The sequence below is a fragment of the Thalassophryne amazonica genome, chromosome 16 (genome assembly GCF_902500255.1).
Source record: "Thalassophryne amazonica chromosome 16, fThaAma1.1, whole genome shotgun sequence".
NCBI classification, from domain to species: domain Eukaryota; kingdom Metazoa; phylum Chordata; class Actinopteri; order Batrachoidiformes; family Batrachoididae; genus Thalassophryne; species Thalassophryne amazonica.
Window position 1 is genome coordinate 43,379,911 of NC_047118.1, and position 23,984 is coordinate 43,403,894.

At 40.6% G+C, this 23,984-nt stretch overlaps 1 protein-coding gene across 3 annotated transcripts in view; it reads left to right on the forward strand.

The window, feature by feature from the left end:
- Positions 1 to 11,626: 11,626 nt before the first annotated feature.
- Positions 11,627 to 23,984, forward strand: part of smurf1 (SMAD specific E3 ubiquitin protein ligase 1) — a 50,307-nt gene continuing 37,949 nt past the window's right edge. For all 3 annotated transcript variants that reach the window (XR_004565566.1, XM_034189996.1, XM_034189998.1), the window contains exon 1: positions 11,627 to 11,918. Coding sequence is in view for 2 of the 3 variants with exons in the window: in XM_034189996.1 (XP_034045887.1) it covers positions 11,864 to 11,918 (55 nt within the window). In the remaining variant the exon portion in view is untranslated. The remainder of the gene's footprint in view (positions 11,919 to 23,984) is intronic.

Sequence of the window (23,984 nt, forward strand, 5' to 3'; positions counted from 1 at the left end):
GGTTCCTCAGAACTCAAGCAGCATTCTGTTCCTGGAGAAGGTGCTCACACACACACACACACACACACACACACACACACACACACACACACACACACACACACACACACACACACACACACACACACACACACACACACACAATGAACAACCTACCCAGTTTCCCAACAGGTCTGTCTTTCAGAAAGTCAATATACAACCCCTGGCAAAAATTATGGAATCACCAGCCTCTGAGGATGTTCATTCAGTTGTTTAATTTTGTAGAAAAAAAGCAGATCACAGACATGACACAAAACTAAAGTAATTTCAAATGGCAACTTTCTGGCTTTAAGAAACACTATAAGAAATCAAGAAAAAAGATTGCGGCAGTCAGTAACGGTTACTTTTTTAGACCAAGCAGAGGAAAAAAAATATGGAATCACTCAATTCTGAGGAAAAAATTATGGAATCACCCTGTAAATTTTCATCCCCAAAACTAACACTTGCATCAGATCTGCTCGTTAGTCTGCATCTAAAAAGGAGTGAACACACCTTGGAGAGCTGTTGCACCAAGTGGACTGACATGAATCATGGCTCCAACACGAGAGATGTCAATTGAAACAAAGGAGAGGATTATCAAACTCTTAAAAGAGAGTAAATCATCATGCAATGTTGCAAAAGATGTTGGTTATTCACAGTCAGCTGTGTCTAAACACTGGACCAAATACAAACAACATGGGAAGGTTGTTAAAGGCAAACATACTGGTAGACCAAGGAAGACATCAAAGCGTCAAGACAGAAAACTTAAAACAATATGTCTCAAAAATCGAAAAATGCACAACAAAACAAATGAGGAACGAATGGGAGGAAACTGGAGTCAACGTCTGTGACCGAACTGTAAGAAACCGCCTAAAGGAAATGGGATTTACATACAGAAAAGCTAAACGAAAGCCATCATTAACACCTAAACAGAAAAAAAAACAAGGTTACAATGGGCTAAGGAAAAGCATTCGTGGACTGTGGATGACTGGATGAAAGTCATATTCAGTGATGAATCTCGAATCTGCATTGGGCAAGGTGATGATGCTGGAACTTTTGTTTGGTGCCGTTCCAATGAGATTTATAATGATGACTGCATGAAGAGAACATGTAAATTTCCACAGTCATTGATGATATTGGGCTGCATGTAAGGTAAAGGCACTGGGGAGATGGCTGTCATTACATCATCAATAAATGCACAAGTTTACATTGATATTTTGGACAATTGAAAGGATGTTTGGGGATTGTTTCAAGATGATAATGCATCTTGCCATAGTGCAAAAACTGTGAAAACATTCCTTGTAAAAAGACACATAGGGTCAATGTCAACGAGTAGATCTGATTTGATGCAAGTGTTAGTTTGGGGGATGAAAATTTACAGGGTGATTCCATAATTTTTTCCTCAGAATTGAGTGATTCCATATTTTTTTCCTCTGCTTGGTCTAAAAAAGTAACCGTTACTGACTGCCACAATCTTTTTTTCTTGATTTCTTATAGTGTTTCTTAAAGCCAGAAAGTTGCCATTTGAAATTACTTTAGTTTTGTGTCATGTCTGTGATCTGCTTTTTTTCTACAAAATTAAACAACTGAATGAACATCCTCCGAGGCCGGTGATTCCATAATTTTTGCCAGGGGATGTATATATGAGGAGCGATTGAAGCGTTTTTGCATTTTTTGCATCTTTTGCATTCTGAGAAACTATTTCTCAATTGTACCCGATGAGTTGAAAATGGGTGCATTGTTGAGAAATTTTGGTTTCTCAGTGTAAAAGATGGAGAACCATTATCTACATTTTTCTGGGTCGTGCTCAAAACTTCTCAACCACCCCTTGTATGTGTGTGTGTATATATATATATATATATATATATATATATATATATACGAGTATATATATATATATACCCTGCGGTTTTGCAAGTTCTCCCACTTAGAAATCATAATGTATGATTTTTTTAATAATTTATTTGTACGTTACTGCTGCAAATACGTATTTGAACACCTACCATCAGCAAGAATTCTAGCTCTCACAGACCTGTTAATTTTTCTTTAAGAAGCCCTCTTATTCTGCACTCTTTGCCTGTATTAACTGCACCTGTTAAAACTTGTTACCTGTATAAAAGACACCTGTTCACACAATCAATTACACTCCAACCTGTCCACCATAGCCAAGACCAAAGAGCTGTGTAAGGACACCAGGGACAAAACTGTAGACCTGCACAAGGCTGGGATGGACTACAGGACAACAGGCAAACAGCTTGGTAGAAGACAACTGTTATAATTATTTATTAGAAAGTGGAAGAAACACAAGATGACTGTCAATCTCCCTCGGTCTGGGATTCCATGCAAGATCTCACTTGTGGGGTAAGGATAATTCTGAGAAAGCGCAGAACTACACAGGAGGACCTGATCAATGACCTGAAGAGAGCTGGGACCACAGTCACAAAGATTACATTAGTAACACATGATGCTGTCATGGTTTAAAATCCTGCAGGGCAGCAAGGTCCCCCTGCTCAAGCCAGCACTTGTCCAGGCCTGTTTGAAGTTCACCAGTGACCATCTGGATGATCCAGAGGAGGCATGGGAGAAGATCATGTGGTCAGATGAGACCAGAATAGAGCTTTGTGGAATCAACTCCACTTACCATGTTTAGAGGATGAGAACAACCCCAAGAAAACCATCCCAACCGTGAAGCATGTGTGTGGAAACATCATACTCTGGGGTGCTCTTCTGCAATTTGGACAAGACGACTGCACCATATTGAAGGGAGGATGGATGGGGTCATGTATTGCAAGATTTTGGCAAATAACCTCCTTGCCTCAGTAAGAGCATTGAAGATGGGTCATGGCTGGGTCTTCAGCATGACAATGACCCCAAACACACAGCCAGGGCAACTAAGGAGGGGCTCCGTAAGAAGCATTTCAAGGTCCTGGAGTGGCCTGGCCAGTCTCCAGACCTGAACTCAATAGAAAATCTTTGGAGGGAGCTGAAACTCCAAACCTGAAAAGTCTAGAGGAGATCTGTATGGAGGAGTGGACTAAAATCCCTACTGCAGTGTGTGAAAACTTGGTCAAGAACTACAGGAAACTTTTGACCTCTATAATTGCAAACAAAGGCTACTGTACCAAATGTTAACATTGATTTTCACAGGTGTTCAAATACTTATTTGCAGCAGTAACATACAAATAAATTATTAAAAAATCATACATTGTGATTTCCGGATTTTTTTTTTTGTTTGTTTTTTAGATTATGTCTCTCACAGTGGACATACACCTAAGATGAAAATTTCAGACCCCTCCATGATTTCTAAGTGGGAGAACGTGCAAAATCGCAGGGTGTTCAAATACTTATTTTGCTCACTGTAGATAGATAGATAGATAGATAGATAGATAGATAGATAGATAGATAGATAGATAGATAGATAGATAGATAGATAGATAGATAGATAGATAGATAGATAGATAGATAGATAGATAGATAGATAGATAGATAGATAGATAGATAGATAGATAGATAGATAGATAGATAGATAGATAGATAGATTTTGCTCATACAAGTGCATGTGTCGACCCAAGCACAATAACCTAACTGTTCTGTGTTAGGACTGACTTCATCTTCGAGCTGTTTGTGCATGTATACCCAGAGGCATTGCTAAGTTTGTCTCTATGACTGGAATTCTCTAAGAAGCTATGAGCACACTCAGCTGGTCTCAGGGGCTCCAACAGTAATTTGAATAATACACCCAACTACAAGTATTACACGCATTACATGGCCATATATGTGTACACTGACAAACACAGAGATACTAACAACTATAAATGTCAGTTTTGGTTAAATATATTCATTTAAATAAAAAGGAAAATAATGTATGAGTAAATTTTAGATCAGAAAATAATGGAAGGAAGAGAGTGTCTGCATAGACTGGGTCCAGAAAAAGACCGCGATGTTCACTCTTCTGGAAGTGCGGTAGCTGACTGGTCATTTCAGTGCTTATGTGGATTTGCTGTGTCCTGGAAACAAGGTGGTGAGAGGGCCCATTGTTCCCCCAGCTTATACTGCAGCCTCAGTACCAACCCAAACCCTGTGACCGTTATCGCTGCCCACCAAACCTTCTATAATCCTTTATGACACCATATGTCTGCTATTGGTCAATTGACAGAGTCTGTTAAAAATTATTGTAATGAGCAAAAAGACAAGAAATGTCAATATTACATTTACCAAAAGGTATTCTGTAAACACAACACAAAAATAGCATGATTTCAGGAGAGAAAGCGAAGTGATAAATTACCCTTTGATATGACCCATTTCTGCATTCAAAACAAACTAATAGTGAAATTTACCCACAGTGAACTTTGGTTTTTCAGAACTAGCATCCATGCAAATCTTGATGTGTGTGATGTAAATAGCAATTTTCTATTTAAATTTGGTCACTACCGGTACTCATGTTCTATTTTGTCCATAATTTTACAATTCAGTTTAGCCAAACATGAGGACATGTTGTCATGAAGTTGCTCTTCAACTGCTTAGTCCAATCAAGGGTTACGGGGTGCTGGAGTCTATCCCAGCAGTCATAGAGTGCGAGGCGGGGTACACCCAGGACAGGATGCCAGTCTGTCACAGGGCCACAAACAGACAAAAAAACACATCCACATTCACACCCACTCGCACACCTACGGACAATTTTAAAGATTCCAATCCACCTAACTCGCATGTCTTTGGATGTGGGAGGAAACCGGAGCACCCGGAAGAAACCCACGCAAACACGGGGAGAACATGCAAACTCCACACAGAAAGGCCACAGGCAGGAATTGAACCCATGACCTTCTTGCTGTGAGGCAACAGTGCTAACCACTAATCCACCGTGCTTCATTAAGTTGCATTTTTGCTTAATTTGTAAAAATGTTGCAATTGTAAAACATTAAACTGAAGTCAAGACAATAATTTTGCATGGCATTATAGCTTTTTCAATCATTGATCTAATAATACGTAGTTTTATGCTTTTTATGTTGTTTAACTGGAGATCCTCGAAGGAGTACTTCGAGGATCTCCTCAATCCCATAGTCACGTCTTCCGAAGAGGAAGCAGAGACTGGGGACTCGGAGGCGGACTCATCCATTACCCAGGCCGAAGTCACCGAGGTGGTTAGAAAGCTCCTCGGTGGCAGGGCTCCTGGGGTGGATGAAATCCGTCCTGAGTACCTTAAGTCTCTGGATGTTGTGGGGCTGTCTTGGCTGACACGCCTCTGCAACATCGCGTGGCGATCGGGGACAGGGCCTCTGGATTGGCAGAGGCACTGGGGTGGTGGTCTCTCTGTTTAAGAAGGGGGACCAGAGGGTGTGTTCCAACTATAGGGGGATCACACTCCTCAGCCTCCCCGGTAAGGTCTATTCCAGAGTACTGGAGAGGAGAATTCAACCGATGGTCGAACCTCGGATTCAGGAGGAGCAGTGTGGTTTTTGTCCTGGTCACGGCACACTGGACCAGCTCTACACGCTCCATCGGGTGCTCGAGGGTTCATGGGAGTTTGCCCAACCAGTCCACATGTGTTTTGTGGATCTGGAGAAGGCATTCGACCGTGTCCCTCGGCGCACCCTGTGGGTTCGCATTGCCGGTAGTAAGTCAAACCTGTTTCCAGTGCACGTTGGCCTCCGCCAGGGCTGCCCTTTGTCACCGGTTCTGTTCATTATTTTTATGGACAGAATTTCTAGGTGCAGCCAGGGTGTAGAGGGGGTCTGGTTTGGGAACCACAGAATCTCGTCTCTGCTGTTTGCGGACGATGTGGTTCTGTTCATTAAATCAGGACCTTCAGCGTGCACTGGGGTGGTTTGCAGCCGAGTGTAAAGTGTCCAGGATGAAAATCAGCACCTCCAAATCCGAGTCCATGGTTCTCGACCGGAAAAAGGTGCTTTGCCCTCTTCAGGTCCGTGGAATGTCCTTGCCTCAAGTGGAGGAGTTTAAGTATCTCGGGGTCTTGTTCACGAGTGAGGGACGGATGGAGAGTGAGATCGATAGACGGATCGGTGCAGCATCTGCAGTGATGCGGTCGCTGTATCGGACCGTCATGGTGAAGAGAGAGCTGAGTAGGGGGGCAAAGCTCTCGATTTACCGATCGATCTATGTTCTGATCCTCACCTATGGTCATGAGATTTGGCTCATGACCGAAAGAACGAGATCACGAGTACAAGCGGCCGAGATGAGTTTCCTCCGCAGGGTGGCTGGGTCCTCCCTTAGAGATAGGGTGAGGAGCTCAGTCACTCGGGAGGAGCTCGGAGTCAAGCCGCTGCTCCTCCACGTCGAAAGGAGTCAGTTGAGGTGGCTCGGGCATCTTTTCCAGATGCCCCCTGGACGCCTCGCTGGAGAGGTGTTCCGGGCACGTCCCACTGGGAGGAGGCCCCGGGGAAGACTCAGGACACGCTGGAGGGACTACATCTCTCGGCTGGCTTGGGAACGCCTTGGGGTTCCCCCGGAGGAGCTGGAGGAGGTGTGTGTGGATCGGGAGGTCTGGGCGGCTTTGCTTGAGCTGCTGCCCCCACGACCCGACTATGGATAAAGTGGAAGAAAATGGATGGATGGATGGATGTTGTTTAACTGTGGCAGAACTGTATCTGCATTTGACACAAGGGGCACTCACAAAAGTTAAAAAGAGTACATTGCTAAACTGTGAAACCACTGAAGTGTTTAGATTGAGATGTTTTGGCCTAAAAAAATGCCCCCTTGCAGAGAGAGAGACAGGAACATGTGCTTCCACACATTTATTATATTACAAGAAACAGAAAGAAACAACGATGGATACATAATACTAATAAAAATATGAATAACAGATCATTTGGGATTCCAAGACAATAACACCATGTTAAATAACCTAAAAGTGAATAACAGATGAAAAAAAAATATTATGAGCGAAGCGTTGCGCAGGGGCGCAAAGCTCACTCATGGTACAGGGCGTCCTAAACAGGAAGTGTCAATTTTCAAATCCACAGTAAAACAGGAAAGGTTCAAATGTCAAATACTTCCTGGATCGACACTTCCTGGATTGACAGACGAGATCCCATGGAATCTCGCAGGAACTCAGTGGCAAGCTCACACTAAAACAGGAAGTGCCAATTTATCAGTCACAGTGAAACAGGAAATAGTCAAATGTCAAACACTTCCTGGCATGGGTGGAGCTAGAGTGGAGGCCAGGGTTTCACTAGATTCTCCTGAAATCTGATTGGACACAGATGATTGACATGTCACAGCACCACGCGTCTGTTTGAAAGAGCTGCATTTTCAAATCAGTGAGTCATACTGACTGATAGGTTCCTCCTGTCCAGTAGTTTGTACTATGTTCCACAAAAAGTTCTAATCCACCTTAGTAGAAGAAGAAAAATGTTTGCTTCAGATATGAACTGAACACGACATTTGAACTATGGACTTCTATTCACACCAAAATTATACTGGTGAGTAAATGACCGTATTTTATGCCAGAAATGAGGTTCAGGTTGTTAAAAGCAGCATCTCTCCTTTAATTCGGGTTGGCTTAGGTACATGTTTAAACTAACAGACAGCAGCTGGTTCTGTTGGCTTATTAGTGCAGCAGATAACTGAAACAATCCTTCAAATGGTGATACAAGCATCAAATTCTGAACAAATACATCCATCCATCCATTTTCTTCCGCTTTATCCGGAGTCGGGTCGCGGGGGCAGCAGCTCAAGCAAAGCCGCCCAGACCTCCCGATCCACACACACCTCCCCCAGCTCCTTCGAGGGAACCCCAAGGCATTCCCAAGCCAGCCGAGAGATGTAGTCCCTCCAGCGTGTCCTGGGTCTTCCCCGGGGCCTCCTCCCAATGGGACGTGCCTGGAACACCTCTCCAGCGAGGCGTCAAGGGGGCATCCGGAAAAGATGCCCAAGCCACCTCAACTGACTCCTTTCGATGTGGAGGAGCAGCGGCTTGACTCCGAGCTCCTCCCAAGTGACCGAGGTCCTCACCCTATCTCTAAGGGAGTGCCCAGCCACGCTGTGGGGGAAACTCATCTTGGCCGCTTGTACTCGTGATCTCGTTCTTTTGGTCATGAGCCAAATCTCATGACCATAGGTGAGGGTCAGAACGTAGATTGATCGGTAAATCGAGAGCTTTGCCCCCCTACTCAGCTCTCTCTTCACCACGACGGTCCGATACAGCGACCGCATCACTGCAGATGCTGCACCGATCCGTCTATCGATCTCACGCTCCATCCGTCCCTCACTCGTGAACAAGACCCCGAGATACTTAAACTCCTCCACTTGAGGCAAGGACACTCCACCGACCTGAAGAGGGCAAAGCACTTTTTTACGGTCAAGAACCATGGCCTCGGATTTGGAGGTGCTGATTTTCATCCTGGACGCTTCGGCGGCAATCCCCGAACCCGGTGGTGGACGCCGGAAGTAAGGGATGCCGTCAAGCTGAAGAAGGAGTCCTACTTATCTTTGTTGGTAGGTGGGACCCCGGAGGCAGCTGACAGGTACCGGCAGGCCAAGCGCAGCCCGTGCGGTCGCAGAGGCAAAAACTCGGGTCTGGGAGGAGTTCGGGGAGGCCATGGAGGAGGACTATCACTCGGCCTCGAAGAGATTCTGGCAAACCATCCGACGCCTCGGGAGGCAGAAGTAGCTCTCCACCAGCACTGTTTATGGTGCGGGTGGGGAGCTGTTGACCCTTACTGGGGATGTTGTCGGGCGGTGGAAGGAATACTTCGAGGATCTCCTCAATCCCATCATCACGTCTTCCGAAGAGGAAGCAGAGACTGGGGACTCAGAGGCAGACTCATCCATTAGCCTGGCCGAAGTCACCGAGGTGGTTAGAAAGCTCCTCAGTGGCAAGGCTCCTGGGGTGAATGAAATCCGTCCTGAGTACCTTAAGTCTCTGGATGTTGTGGGACTGTCTTGGCTGACACGCCTCTGCAACATCACGTGGCGATCGGGGACAGTGCCTCTGGATTGGCAGACCGGGGTGGTGGTCCCTCTGTTTAAGAAGGGGGACAGGAGGGTGTGTTCCAACTATAGGGAATCACACTCCTCAGCCTCCCCGGTAAGGTCTATTCCAGAGTACTGGAGAGGAGAATTCGACCGATGGTCGAACCTCGAATTCAGGAGGAGCAGTGTCGTTTTCGTCCTGGTCGCGGCACACTAGACCAGCTCTACATGCTCCATCGGGTGCTCGAGGGTTCATGGGAGTTCACCCAACCAGTCCACATGTGTTTTGTGTATCTGGAGAAGGCGTTCGACTGTGTCCCTCGGGGCACCCTGTGGGGGGTGCTCCGGGAGTACGGGGTCCGGGGTCCTTTGCTAAGGGCTATCCGGTCCCTGTACGACCGCAGCAGGAGCTTGGTTCGCATTGCCGGTAGTAAGTCAAACCTGAACAAATACAGCTGGAGCTAAATTAATGGAGCAACTTTAACTTTTGACCCCTGTACAAACTGAAACTGACCTTTGTCACCATTCTTGCTGTTTTTACCTCATAACTCCATAACATTCAGTCACAGATTGTCCAAACTATACCTTTTTTGGAATCTTTATGATCAGGCAAATACTGTGGTGTAGTTTTCTATATGATTGGAGCATCTTTTAATTTAGACCGGGGTGGGCAACATGTTCCAGAAAGGGCCAAGAGGGTGCAGGTTTTCTTTGCAGCCACTGACTCCACCAGGTGATTTCACTGATTAACTGATTCCATCTGCTCAAAGTGATATTAATCAGTGAAATCACCTGGTGGAGTCAGTGGCTGCAAAGAAAACCTGCACCCTCTTGGCCCTTTCTAGAACACGTTGCCCACCCCTGATTTAGACCCCTGTGTAATTCTTCAATTGACCCATACTTGGCTGCCTATTGAAAATTCAAGTGGCCAATCAGTTTTTTCAAAAGAGTTCATGTCTATGGATTATTTGTGCCAAATTTGAAGTTTGTATCACAATTTGCAGGATTCCACTCTAAATATTCTCTTATCTGCTGTTTCTGAATTGCCCTCAAAAGTATTGGAACACTTGGTATTTTACACATTTTAATTTGTTTATTCCATTTCAAATACATTTTTTTTTTCTAAAATGATCTTTCTTAACTCAAACTGAAAGCAAATCTCTACAACTTGATATAAATGAATTAAAAATATAAAATCCAGCTTCCCGGTGAAGTGGTGTAGAGCAGGATTTTCTTAAAAAGAAGACCTGAAACTTCAGCTACAATTTGACAGAAAGTACATTTGAGATGAAAGCCTAGATTTGATGTTTTGGTGAAAGAAACTTTTGTATTTCTTCATATTTGATGTAAATCAAGTCCAAGACATATTCAGTGACTTGGAAATGTTCGTGTTTTCATCCTCTGACTTGTCTAAAGAAAACTGGCAATAAAACTGATTATTATTTACAGGTTTTATCAAGTTTTAGAGATTTGCTTTCAGTTTGAGTTTGAGGAAGATAATTTTAGAAATTTAAATTCTTTATTTTTTGTATTTCTTGTATTTAAAATGGCATAAACAAGTTAAAATGTGTGAAATTCCAAGTGTTCCAATACTTTTGGAGGACACAGTATCCTAACCTTATGATGAGTACAAAATGAGTGTGGTATTATTACTGTTTTGTTTAAGAATGTTTAATTTTCACTGTTGCTGCACTTTGTGTCAAATCATAGTCATATCGTATATCATACTGATATGAAAATTCAGTAAGGTATATCTTCTATTATACATTCCAAATCTAAGGTGGAACGCTACTAGATAAGGTACACCTAATATCTTAAAAAAAGAGAGAGAGAGAGTAGAGCCACTTAGGTGCCTGGTCTTGAGAACCAGGGATGGTAGGTTGAAAAGCTTTTTTATCCCATGGGAACTCTCCCTACCCACCTAAGCGGCTAAAGAATATGGACAGCATGTATATGTGACATTTACATGACAATTTATATGACAATATTGAGCTAGGATAATTTGGCCATATTGTACAGCCCTACTGTCAACTAGCTGAAAATTTTGAATATTAATTTACATCTACATTTAAAAAAAAATCCTTAAAGTGGCAGGGAGTTAAGAGGGCTGTAATTGAGGGGTCAGCAAAAAGAAAAACGCTTAAAAAGGTGGGGAGTATGGGGGGTAGAGCCCCTCCAGAAGCTGAAAGGTTTTAGTCATGCTCATGCTCCCAAGAACAATTTTACTGAAAAAAGTCTGAAGGACCTAAAGGACATGGTTAGATGGCGAGGAGCTTTTCCAGGCATGTGAGAGGCAAATAAAGAAAAATGCTTAAAAAGGCAGGAGGTCTGGAGCTGAAAGGTTTTTGCCATGCTAATGCTCCCCTGAAGCATTTACTCAAAATAGTCAGAAGGACCTAAATGACACGGTGAGATGCTGACGAGCTTCGCTCATTCATGGCCGCAACATATGCATATTACAAAAAAAAATCCATAATAACAAAGTAATCAATCTTAATTTAATAGTCCTGAAAATATGCCATTTAATGTATCATTTATCTGTTTAAAGCTAAATGTTGTAATTCTACAAAAAATTTGCATGATTATCAAACTTTTTTTTTATTTCACTTTTGTAAAATAGAAAAAGTGTCGTGCACGCACACGGCTCTCGGAGACGGGCACGCAAAGTTCAACTCAGGAATGACGTCACTACGTACTTATTCCAGCCTGAAAATGTTCTCCCGTGTTGTTGGGTTTCGAGGGAGTGCAGGATTTTGCTATGAAATAATACATTTTTCACCGTGAAGAAAACATACAGAAACCGAATATTTTTTAGGCTGAACTTACTCGCGATTTTGGCGACTTTGAATAGTCTTTTTTTCTTCTGAGGGGGGTGAGACTACAACGGGAAGTTTGAGTGGTCGTTTTTCCCGGAGTGATGTCGAATCCTGGGACTCGGAGGAACGGTTCCAGCATCAAAATCCGGTTGACAGGTAAAAAACAGAAAAAATCTTAAGGTGCATGCTTAATAAAATCGATTGTTTTATTTACAAACCATTGATGTCAAGTTGGCGACAACAAAACAAAACATCAGCATCGGCAAACATCCTGTTAACACAGTAGCAGAAGTGCTAGCTTGTTAGCTTACATGCTAACTGAATTGCCGAGAGGACAGCGAAGGAGCAGCCGACTATCGTGCATTTCTTTGTTAAACAAACGTGCTTTTTTAAAGTTACTTTTATTATCATCAACAATAATTGATATTAAAACCCACGCTTAGGCACTTTACCGGCATCTTGGATAGCTAGCATTAGCCAGTAGTAACATTGTAGTTAACGTCGAATGCTAACATTTGCTAGCTGCACCCTTTTGTTTTTGGCTGACCACCACTAGAACCATCGTTTTTGACCCCAACGCTACCAAAGATGAAAGCAGAAAGCTCTTCTAAGATCAGTCTGTTGTTATTTAGTTTCAAATGCTAGTCTAGATAACCAGTTACTATCTTTTCGATTCATCAACATTAGCTACACAAATATCTTGACTGTTTCAACTTTCTGTTTCACCAGATTTCTGCTCTCAACTTCGGTTGTTGGTCGTTTGTTATTAAAACACCTCTGTGGACACATGATAATCTCTCTCACAGCCAAGGTGGAACAAAGATGTTTTTATTTTCTTTCTTTGTTCTTTCTTTCTATTTTTTTTTATGTAGAAAATGTGACCCCACCGGGCATCCAAGAGCCACGATTCAAATGGAAATTGTCATTCTGTGCATTTTAGCAGACTTTTTGTCCTTCTTCTGGTTCACATTTAATCAAACACACACCAGATAGCTGCTTTCCACTAAACTTTGTGGAATGATCAATTTGATCATTTTGGTGTTGGTCAGTGTCTGGATGTGGATTGTGGATCATTATGCCCCTACAAACAAAAGTCAGCGTGACTGTTTTCATCTTACGGTGGAAATAGCCTGTGACAGTTTTCACTGTACACATTAGCTAAAGAATACTACTATTCATACATAGTATAGTGTGTTGTAGATGTGTTAGGAGCTATAGTTGAGATTAGGGGTTAGGTTTTAAATTATTTTTGTTTTTTCTCTGCTGGTATGGAAGAGGATTTCACCCACTCCAGAGTGTGACACATTGTGGTGTAAGTGGCAGGGTGACAGACGTATGAGCCAGTGACTCCAAGTACAAATCCCAATCATATTAAACATGACCAGGCACCTAAGTGGCTCTACTCTACTCTTTTCTACTCTTCTATTTTACTCTTCCTTTTTAGATATTTAGATATACCTTAGTATACTAGCATAGTTCCACCTTAGAATTGGAATATAATCATAAGATATACCTACTGAATTTTCATGTTATTTACTTATTTATTTTTCTACTTCAAGTATTTCATGACTGTGGTGAAGTTAGAAAGATGGATAATCCCACATATTTTGAAATACATTTTGGATTATTAAAGATCGTCACTTTGAAAGATAATTTTGGTCCTACATACGGATTTCCACTGTACAGTTAAATAGTCTGTGACACCATTTTCACCATACTGTGAAAAAGCCATTGTCCATCAAAAATTTTAATGTGTATATAGTAGAGGTGCACCGATCGATCAGCCACCGATCATTATCGGCCGATCACGGTTTGATCGGTGATCGGCAAAATGCGCCGATCAAAAGGACCGGTCACAACAATGCACAGTTGTTTTGGGGGGTGTTTGTCAGGAAAATGATAATTTCTCTACATTGATTACAGACCCTGCAGTGGGTTCGTGATCAACTTTTCTGCAGCGCGGCTTTGCTCTGAACCTTGAACCAATCGAAGCAGTGGTTCGCAGATTGAAGCAATGCTTCGATCTGTTGCTTCGTTTATACTTTCTTTCACTTAATTTTCCCTCGCTAAAACCCTAAAGAGCATACGTCTGTGAGTATTATTTACCTTGTCTATGTTAAACCGACCTGTTATGGTCTTCTGAAACAGTTGATAGATGTATTTTATAACTTAAAAACGGGAGCGATGCTAACGCGTTAGCACGTCTATGGCATTTTCAATGTTAAAAGTTAGCATTACGTATTTGCAGCTGTCATCACGTTCGGGTGCATTTGTTTTCAAATTGTAATATTTCTTAAATGTATTTTTGTTTATATATTAATAATCTAATGCTTATTATATACAATTTTAGAGAAAGAGACAAAAAGAACCTGAATAGAAACACAACAGAAAATATATAATAGCAACTAACAATGAACATACATAAATAAATAAATACATACATACAGAAATAAATGTTAAGTAAGTGTAAGTGTTTCCTGTGAACACCTAGTGTCGCTTACACCTCCATTTCATCCCTGTCTTATTTAAGTTTAATGACAGTCAAACCATATTTTCAATATGTTAATTTCTTCAGTGATTTCCTCCAGAACTTTCTGCCAAGCTAGAAAACTGCTGCATCCTAGTAAGAGCAGAATACTACTGGAATTAATTTTAATAAGGAAAGTTGTTTTGTTTTTTTTCTCACCTAAATGGATGCTGCACTCACTCCAGTTTATTGTCTGGAATAGTCCCAGATTGCATTTCAGAGCTTCTAGAATTGAAACATTTTCGTGCGGGTGGTGTTGGGGGGTAATTTTGTTTTTCACCACTTTCATCCCTGAATATGTCAATCGTGAGTCATGTTTGTGCGGATTAAAGTTACTAACTGGGACTCCTGTCTTGTTGCGAGAAAGAAACGAGAATCGTCCTCCGTTCTGTTCACACAGCTCCAAACGCTGTGTGGCTCTCTGATGAGTCAAGTTAGAATGATAGAGTCCAGTCTGAATTAATAACTTCAAAGTGAAACACCGTTTTGTTTATTTTTGTTTTTGCTTTCCTCTGTGACGTAAACTCATTTTGACTTCTGATATGAGCTGGACGGACAAGGAGAGCAGTCGCCATCATCTAATGTAGTCATGTCCGTCCAGCTCATATCAGAAGTCAAAATGAGTCAAATGGCTCTGAGAGATCTAAATAGACTGCTGTGTAATGAATGGTACCACACTGCCATCTAGTGGATATCCAGTATGCGTGAGTGTGTATTTGTGAATCAGTAGGCATTTGTTTGTGGATCTGTGGATTTCGCGAAAAGAATGTCTCAAAATTACGTCACAGAGGAAAGCAATGAATGCATGTAATTGGTGATCCACAAATGCTGAAACCATCCATCCATCCATTTTCTTCTGCTTTATCCGGAGTCGGGTCGCGGGGGCAGCAGCTCAAGCAAAGCCGCCCAGACCTCCCGATCCACACACACCTCCCCCAGCTCCTTCGGGGGAACCCCAAGGCGTTCCCAAGCCAGCCGAGAGATGTAGTCCCTCCAGCGTGTCCTGGGTCTTCCCCGGGGCCTCCTCCCAATGGGACGTGCCTGGAACACCTCTCCAGCGAGGCGTCCAGGGGGCATCCGGAAAAGATGCCCGAGCCACCTCAACTGACTCCTTTCGACATGGAGGAGCAAATACAAATACAATTTCCAGTTTTACAAATGTCTTTTTTTTTTTTTTTTTTTTTTTACAGATTAAGTTTTATATTTGCAAATACAACATTATTTGCAAAGACCAATTTACAAGTTACAAATATGAAATTTGCATTTGTGGATATCTGAACACATTTGCAAATCAGTGATTATTTGTAGATCACCCTGTGTGTGCATTTACAAATATTAATGAGACAATTTTAACCCCATAGAATGAGGGCTGTATTTTACATTCTCAATGTTCTGTAGGCTGTAACCTGAGCAACATGAAACATGGAAAAGAAAAGCTTGCTGGTAGAACAAAGTCAGTGTAATAAAACAAAAGTTGGCAGTTTATTCTAGTGTCTTTATTTGAATGCATGTTTTTGTTTTCATCATTAAGTTTTAATGCAAAAATAGTCCTATACATTAGACCTATAGTCTTATTTTGGGCATGATCCAAATATGTACTTGATCGGTATCGGCCTTGATCGGTATCGGCCGATCAAAATTTCAGTGATCGGTGATCGGCCTAAAAAATCCTGATCAGTGCACCTCTAGTATATAGGAATCGCATGGTCTTGTAAGTGCAGTTATGCTGAAAACATTTGTTGGATTTTGTTGAAGCTTCATGCAGTGGCAGCACACTATATGAAGATGTGCATGAAGGAAAATAATTCTGCTCCTACATCTTCGGTGGAAGATAATTGGAGTTTTGTGTTCTATTGATGCTTCGTTGTGTGACAGTGACATTGTAGGCACAACTTCACCTAAACCACTTCATGGGTTTCAAAGAACTTTCACACAATGTTAGCACTCCATCTGAAGATCTGCATGAAGAAAATAATTCTGGTCATATATCTTAAAGGGGGTATAATGGGTTTGTTGTTTTAAAAATATTTTTATCAATTGTATGTGGAGAAATTGACCATTCTGTGAATTCAAGTATTTCATCATAAAATATTTACTTGCCACAATATGCAAGCAGCTAGTATGGCAGAAAGTGGAGTATTGATTTGTGAGTTTGTTTATCGCTCTCTAGTTTGATCACTCTGTTTAATGTAATGAGGCGCTGTTCTCTTTTAATCCATTTCTCAGAAACAAATATAATGATGAAATTGTATCACATGGCAGTCAGTTAACAAGAGGAATATTGTAGAGACTTGGATAACAGTGTATTATAGTCCAGTATGTACCAGGCAAATCCTCCAGCACAACTAGGGTTGGGTATCGAGAACCGATTCTTTTCAAGAATCGTTAAGAAATTATTTGATCCACCAGTATCGATAGCATTTTTGGTTTGACGATTCCCTTATCGGTCCTTCAGAATGGCCATTGTTTTTGAGGGTGTTTATCAGGAAAACTATCATTTCTCTGTGCTGATTGCAGGCCCTGCAGCGGGTCTGTAATCAACCGCTTCTACAGCGACTGTGCTTGAACCTTGAACCAATGACTTGCTTTTCAGAAGCAAGTCTGCTTCTAACCCCTCTCAGAGCCATTAAAATATGTCAATTGTAGGGATGGGTATTGATAAGATTTTATCTATTGATACAATTATCGATTCCACTTATTGATCCGATTCCTTATCAATACCTCTTGTGACTTTTCTGTGTACTACAAGTAGGCATTACAGGTTTTCTATGTCAACAACATTTTATTGAGTCAGAGTAAATAAATATGAAATTGGTCACCGGATCCTTGATCTCTGGACGTAAATAAAAATAAACAAAATGTGTAGTTCTGTAGTTTTTGTCAAAAGCATTTTCTTTCACATGTTAAAGGCATGAAAGTCTCTCCATACATCTGAGCTGAACTCAGACAGCTGCTGGAATCTGCAGGTCTGCAGCCATACAGTCTTGGGCTGCTGCATGTCAGTGCAGGATGTCTCATTTTGGGAGGAAAACATTTTGATCGATTGCAGTTATATTACGTTTGGAAAGAGGTGTCATTTGATTTAAACAGCGATTCACTTTGAACTTATTAATTCCGACAGATTCTATCTTTCAAACTTGACTCAGCAGACAGTGGCGCAGCGTTTGGAGCAATGGAACGGAGGGTGATTCTTGTTTTTTTCTCGCAACAAGACAGGAGTCCCGGTTAGTCACTTTAATCCGGACAAAAGTGACTCACGATTGACATACTTTAAGGGCTTTGAGAGGGGTTAAGAAGTGGAGTTGCTGCTTTTGAAGAGGAGTGAAGCAAAGAACCAACAAAGCAGCGGATCAGAGCACTGCTTAATTGGTTCAAGGTTCAAAGCAGATCCACACTGCAGAAATGGTTGATTACAGACCCACTGTAGGGTCTGTAATCAATGTAGAGAAATGATCATTTTCTTGACAAATACCCCCAAAAACAACAGCCACTCTGAAGGACCGATAAGGGAATCATCAAGCAAAAAGGCTATTGATGTCGGTGGATCGAATAATTTCTTAATGATACCCGAAAAGAAGCGGTTCTTGATACCCAACACTAGTCAATTGTGAGTCACTTTTGTGACCAGTGATCAATTTCATATTTATTTACTTTAAGAGTCAATAAAATGTTGTTGACATAGAAAACCTGTAAAGCCTACTTTTAGTACACAGAAAATTCACAGGAGGTATTGATAAGGGAATTGATAAGGAATCGGATTTATAATGGCTATCGATATCGATAAAATCTTATCAGTACCCATCCCTGAGCACAACACTGATTTTTATGGATATGTACTGTTTTTGTCAGGTTTATATATATATATATATATATATATATATATATATATATATATATATATATATATATATATATATATATATATATATATATATATATATATTATATATATCAGGGTTCTCCCCAGAACTTTTTACTATAGAAGTGCTGTTGCCAACTATTACCCAAAGCAGCATACAACGCTTCCACTCAGGGTCTCATCCAACCTTGTGTCTTCAAGTCCTAAGACAAAAGTGAAAATCTTTTAGTACTGTTTCTGTTCTGACTCTGTGCTAAATTGTTGATTAATGAAATTAATCTAAAATGTTTGTATTTCATTGACACTTATATATGTTACAAATGTGCAATAAACTTATTTGAAAGAAAAAAGAATGTACAGAAAGACAATTGAAAATGTGGGAAATTCCCCTGCATAATTTTCAATTTGAAAAGTTTATTTTCCAATTCACAATATCACCAGGCTGGTGGCATTCACTTCAAAGTGTGAAATTCTTACCTTGTCCTTGTGATTCAGTTTTTGGCACCCTTCTACATTGTCAAAAAAATGTAAGTGCTAATGTCAAACATGTAACATAAGAAATAACTAAATTTGATACAGAAACCAATTTACACAGACTAAAAAGTACTTATGCCTTTCTTCTTGCAAGAAGAATAACCCCAAAAACTATCCTTTAGATCTAAAAAAAAAAAAAAAAAAAAAAGCCAAAAACAAGTACAAAGACAAATGTTAAAACATAACAGAATGTAAAGAATCCAGCACCAAAATCTCAAAGAATAAAAGTATATCTTGGTACCTCAAGAATTTCGATTTCCGTTCTACCGTTTTCTTCATAAAAGCCTCCCTGTTCACTGTCACAGGGGCTGCAGCATTGTTGTTAGCCTCCAATCTGGTCGATCCCGTTGCAGACAGCATCAGTTGAGCCGGTTGTGCACTGGCCTCGATGTCCGTGGACCGGTTCTCATTCCGTGTGCTCCAGGACTCAACGTTTCTGCTCCAGCACTGAGTCCTGGAGCACAGAGCAGGTTCCACGAGCGGAGAACACAGGAGTTCAGGGGGCGACCCCTCCCCAAAGAAAAGTCCCAAACACCTTTTTGTATTATTTGTATTTTCGATTTTACCTTTTTGTATTGCTTTATTTTATTTTAGCCACTAACACAGTCAGGACAGTCACCAACACAATAGAAATGCTACAAAAACAATGAATTAGGGAAATAGGGAAAAATACACATGGATATTGAGGTGGAGTATCTGTACAAATTTTGAGTGGAACAAATATAATTTGTGTGGCATCTTATTGCATGTAAATAGCCACAAAAAACGCCTGAAGCATTTCCTGCATTTTAATGTGAATTGTTGTATATAACTTTGTTTATGCTACATTTTTACATATATTTTTAAAGTTTACAATTTATATTTGCATTCTAAGTTCCGAAAATGGTTTGTTAAAAATATGTCTGGTTTTCACAGTAAAAAAAAACAAAACTTTTTTCTGATTCAGATTTTATGTTTTGGGGTGAATATTGGGTCACTTTTTAATGCAGTATGTCAGAATGAAAGAAAAGCTGTAAAGTCACACAGGTGAGGTTGTGCTGAAAAAAATGACACCAAACAAGGCCAGGAAAACAGTTTTTAAGGTAAATTATGAAGGTAAAGCCAAAAGTAGTCAAAAATGCCCCAAAATAGCCAAAATTCCAGAAGGTTAAAGACATCCTGTAAATTGTTATAAAACAGAGTGATTGACAAAGATATTGTCATTCTGCTGTTCATATTTATGCACATCTCACAAACAATATGGTAAAATATTTTATCAAATCTTTGTATTCATGTCTGTCATAGATAAAACATTCTGTTGTAACAGGCAGTGGTGAGAATAGAAAGATTGCAGTAAAGTTTTGACCATATTTCCTTACGAGAAGAACGGATATTAGCTACAGAATGACAATACTGTCATTTGTTGTAAGTGCATCTGTGAGAGGTATGAATGCTAAGATTTTATCAAATATTTAGCCATATTTCTCTTTGAGTGTTTTTTTTTTTTTCATTGATTTTGAACCGAACCTGTTCACAGAATGGCAGAGGTTTGCCGCCTACAAATATCTTTAGCAAAAAGTTAGGTTTTTTCTCTCCCCAGACCTCACTTTCATCACTGAATACAACTAAGTCCCCATTAAAAAAACAATAGTTTATCATTCTTGGCATCAGAAAAAAGTGATGAGGGAGGGTGTGTTTTTGTTGTTGTTTTTTGTTTTAGTTTGCCATGATGCAACAAGAGAATCAGCACAGAGCTGCAACTTCCTGTGGATAATCTCACCTTGCAACCGTTGCACTTTGCGTCCAACCTACCTCCATTGTCAAGTGGCAAGTTCCGGGCCCGACTCTGTAAACTATGAAATAATGATAATGAAATTCGCCAGGATAATGAAATTAAGGAAGTAATTAATAATAAATAATAATGAAATATTTGTGCCAAAAAATATGCGGGCTGCTTTCAGCATGCAGGTGGGGATGATAAACTAATGGGTTTTTTATTGACGAAATGGTAAAAGAAAGAAAAATACTTTTTAAGATTTGCCTTAAAATATCCAACTAAAGTGGCTTGCATCCTGATTACAAGGCTTGAGGCACATACGTTTTAACAAATTCAGAAAGAACTATTGAATCTGACTCTGTATCTGTATTGGCAGTTGTGTATTGGAATTGGGTTGGAACTGAAAAAAAGTGGATTGGCCCATTTCTAAATGGCATGCCTATTTACATCTGAATTCCAAGTCAGGAAGATCTGTGTAGACCAAAGTCACTGATCTGATGTCACAACAGTGTGGTTGTGCCCCCAGAATGACAATATACTGCAGTCCACCAGGGCATTTGCACTGGTTTAAAAACGAGCTTGGATGAGTGTCACTCTCACTACCAACTCAGTTTGACCAAAGGCAGAGCTGAGCTCCATTATATATCAATCAATTTTTCAATCAATTTTATTTATATAGCGCCAGATCACAACAAACAGTTGCCCCAAGGCGCTTTATATTGTAAGGCAAGGCCATACAATAATTACGTAAAAACCCCAATGGTCAAAACGACCCCCTGTGAGCACGCACTTGGCGACAGTGGGAAGGAAAAACTCCCTTTTAACAGGAAGAAACCTCCAGCAGAACCAGGCTCAGGGAGGGGCAGTCTTCTGCTGGGACTGGTTGCGGCTGAGGGAGAGAACCAGGAAAAAGACATGCTGTGGAGAGGAGCAGAGATCAGTCACTAATGATTAAATGCAGAGTGGTGCATACAGAGCAAAAAGAGAAAGAAACACTCAGTGCATCATGGGAACCCTCCAGTCTAAGTCTATAGCAGCATAACTAAGGGATGGTTCAGGGTCACCTGATCCAGCCCTAACTATACGCTTTAGCAAAAAGGAAAGTTTTAAGCCTAATCTTAAAAGTAGAGAGGGTGTCTGTCTCCCTGATCCGAATTGGGAGCTGGTTCCACAGGAGAGGAGCCTGAAAGCTGAAGGCTCTGCCTCCCATTCTGCTCTTACAAACCCTAGGAACTACAAGTAAGTCTGCAGTCTGAGAGCGAAGCGCTCTATTGGGGTGATATGGTACTATGAGGTCCCTAAGATAAGATGGGACCTGATTATTCAAAACCTTATAAGTAAGAAAAAGAATTTTAAATTCTATTCTAGAATGAACAGGAAGCCAATGAAGAGAGGCCAATATGGGTGAGATATGCTCTCTCCTTCTAGTCCCCGTCAGTACTCTAGCTGCAGCATTTTGAATTAACTGAAGGCTTTTCAGGGAACTTTTAGGACAACCTGATAATAATGAATTACAATAGTCCAGCCTAGAGGAAATAAATGCATGAATTAGTTTTTCAGCATCACTCTGAGACAAGACCGTTCTAATTTTAGAGATATTGCGTAAATGCAAAAAAGCAGTCTTACATATTTGTTTAATATGCGCTTTGAATGACATATCCTGATCAAAAATGACTCCAAGATTTCTCACAGTATTACTAAAGGTCAGGGTAATGCCATCCAGAGTAAGGATCTGGTTAGACACCATGTTTCTAAGATTTGTGGGGCCAAGTACAATAACTTCAGTTTTATCTGAGTTTAAAAGCAGGAAATTAGAGGTCATCCATGTCCTTATGTCTGTAAGACAATCCTGCAGTTTAGCTAATTGGTGTGTGTCCTCTGGCTTCATGGATAGATAAAGCTGGGTATCATCTGCGTAACAATGAAAATTTAAGCAATGCCGTCTAATAATACTGCCTAAGGGAAGCATGTATAAAGTGAATAAAATTGGTCCTAGCACAGAACCTTGTGGAACTCCATAATTAACCTTAGTCTGTGAAGAAGATTCCCCATTTACATGAACAAATTGTAATCTATTAGATAAATATGATTCAAACCACTGCAGCGCAGTGCCTTTAATACCTATGGCATGCTCTAATCTCTGAAATAAAATTTTATGGTCAACAGTATCAAAAGCAGCACTGAGGTCTAACAGAACAAGCACAGAGATGAGTCCACTGTCTGAGGCCATAAGATCATTTGTAACCTTCACTAATGCTGTTTCTGTACTATGATGAATTCTAAAACCTGACTGAAACTCTTCAAATAGACCATTCCTCTGCAGATGATCAGTTAGCTGTTTTACAACTACCCTTTCAAGAATTTTTGAGAGAAAAGGAAGGTTGGAGATTGGCCTATAATTAGCTAAGATAGCTGGGTCAAGTGATGGCTTTTTAAGTAATGGTTTAATTACTGCCACCTTAAAAGCCTGTGGTACATAGCCAACTAATAAAGATAGATTGATCATATTTAAGATCGAAGCATTAAATAATGGTAGGGCTTCCTTGAGCAGCCTGGTAGGAATGGGGTCTAATAGACATGTTGATGGTTTGGATGAAGTAACTAATGAAAATAACTCAGACAGAACAATCTGAGAGAAAGAGTCTAACCAAATACCGGCGTCACTGAAAGCAGCCAAAGATAACGATACATCTTTGGGATGGTTATGAGTAATTTTTTTCTCTAATAGTTAAAATTTTATTAGCAAAGAAAGTCATGAAGTCATTACTAGTTAAAGTTAAAGGAATACTCGGCTCAATAGAGCTCTGACTCTTTGTCAGCCTGGCTACAGTGCTGAAAAGAAACCTGGGGTTCTTATTTTCTTCAATTAGTGATGAGTAGTAAGATGTCCTAGCTTTACGGAGGGCTTTTTTTATAGAACAACAGACTCTTTTTCCAGGCTAAGTGAAGATCTTCTAAATTAGTGAGACGCCATTTCCTCTCCAACTTACGGGTTATCTGCTTTAAGCTGCGAGTTTGTGAGTTATACCACGGAGTCAGGCACTTCTGATTTAAAGCTCTCTTTTTCAGAGGAGCTACAGCATCCAAAGTTGTCTTCAATGAGGATGTAAAACTATTGACGAGATACTCTATCTCACTTACAGAGTTTAGGTAGCTACTCTGCACTGTGTTGGTATATGGCATTAGAGAACATAAAGAAGGAATCATATCCTTAAACCTAGTTACAGCGCTTTCTGAAAGACTTCTAGTGTAATGAAACTTATTCCCCACTGCTAGGTAGTCCATCAGAGTAAATGTAAATGTTATTAAGAAATGATCAGACAGAAGGGAGTTTTAAGGGAATACTGTTAAGTCTTCAATTTCCATACCATAAGTCAGAACAAGATCTAAGATATGATTAAAGTGGTGGGTGGACTCATTTACATTTTGAGCACAGCCAATTGAGTCTAATAATAGATTAAATGCAGTGTTGAGGCTGTCATTCTCAGCATCTGTGTGGATGTTAAAATCGCCCACTATAATTATCTTATCTGAGCTAAGCACTAA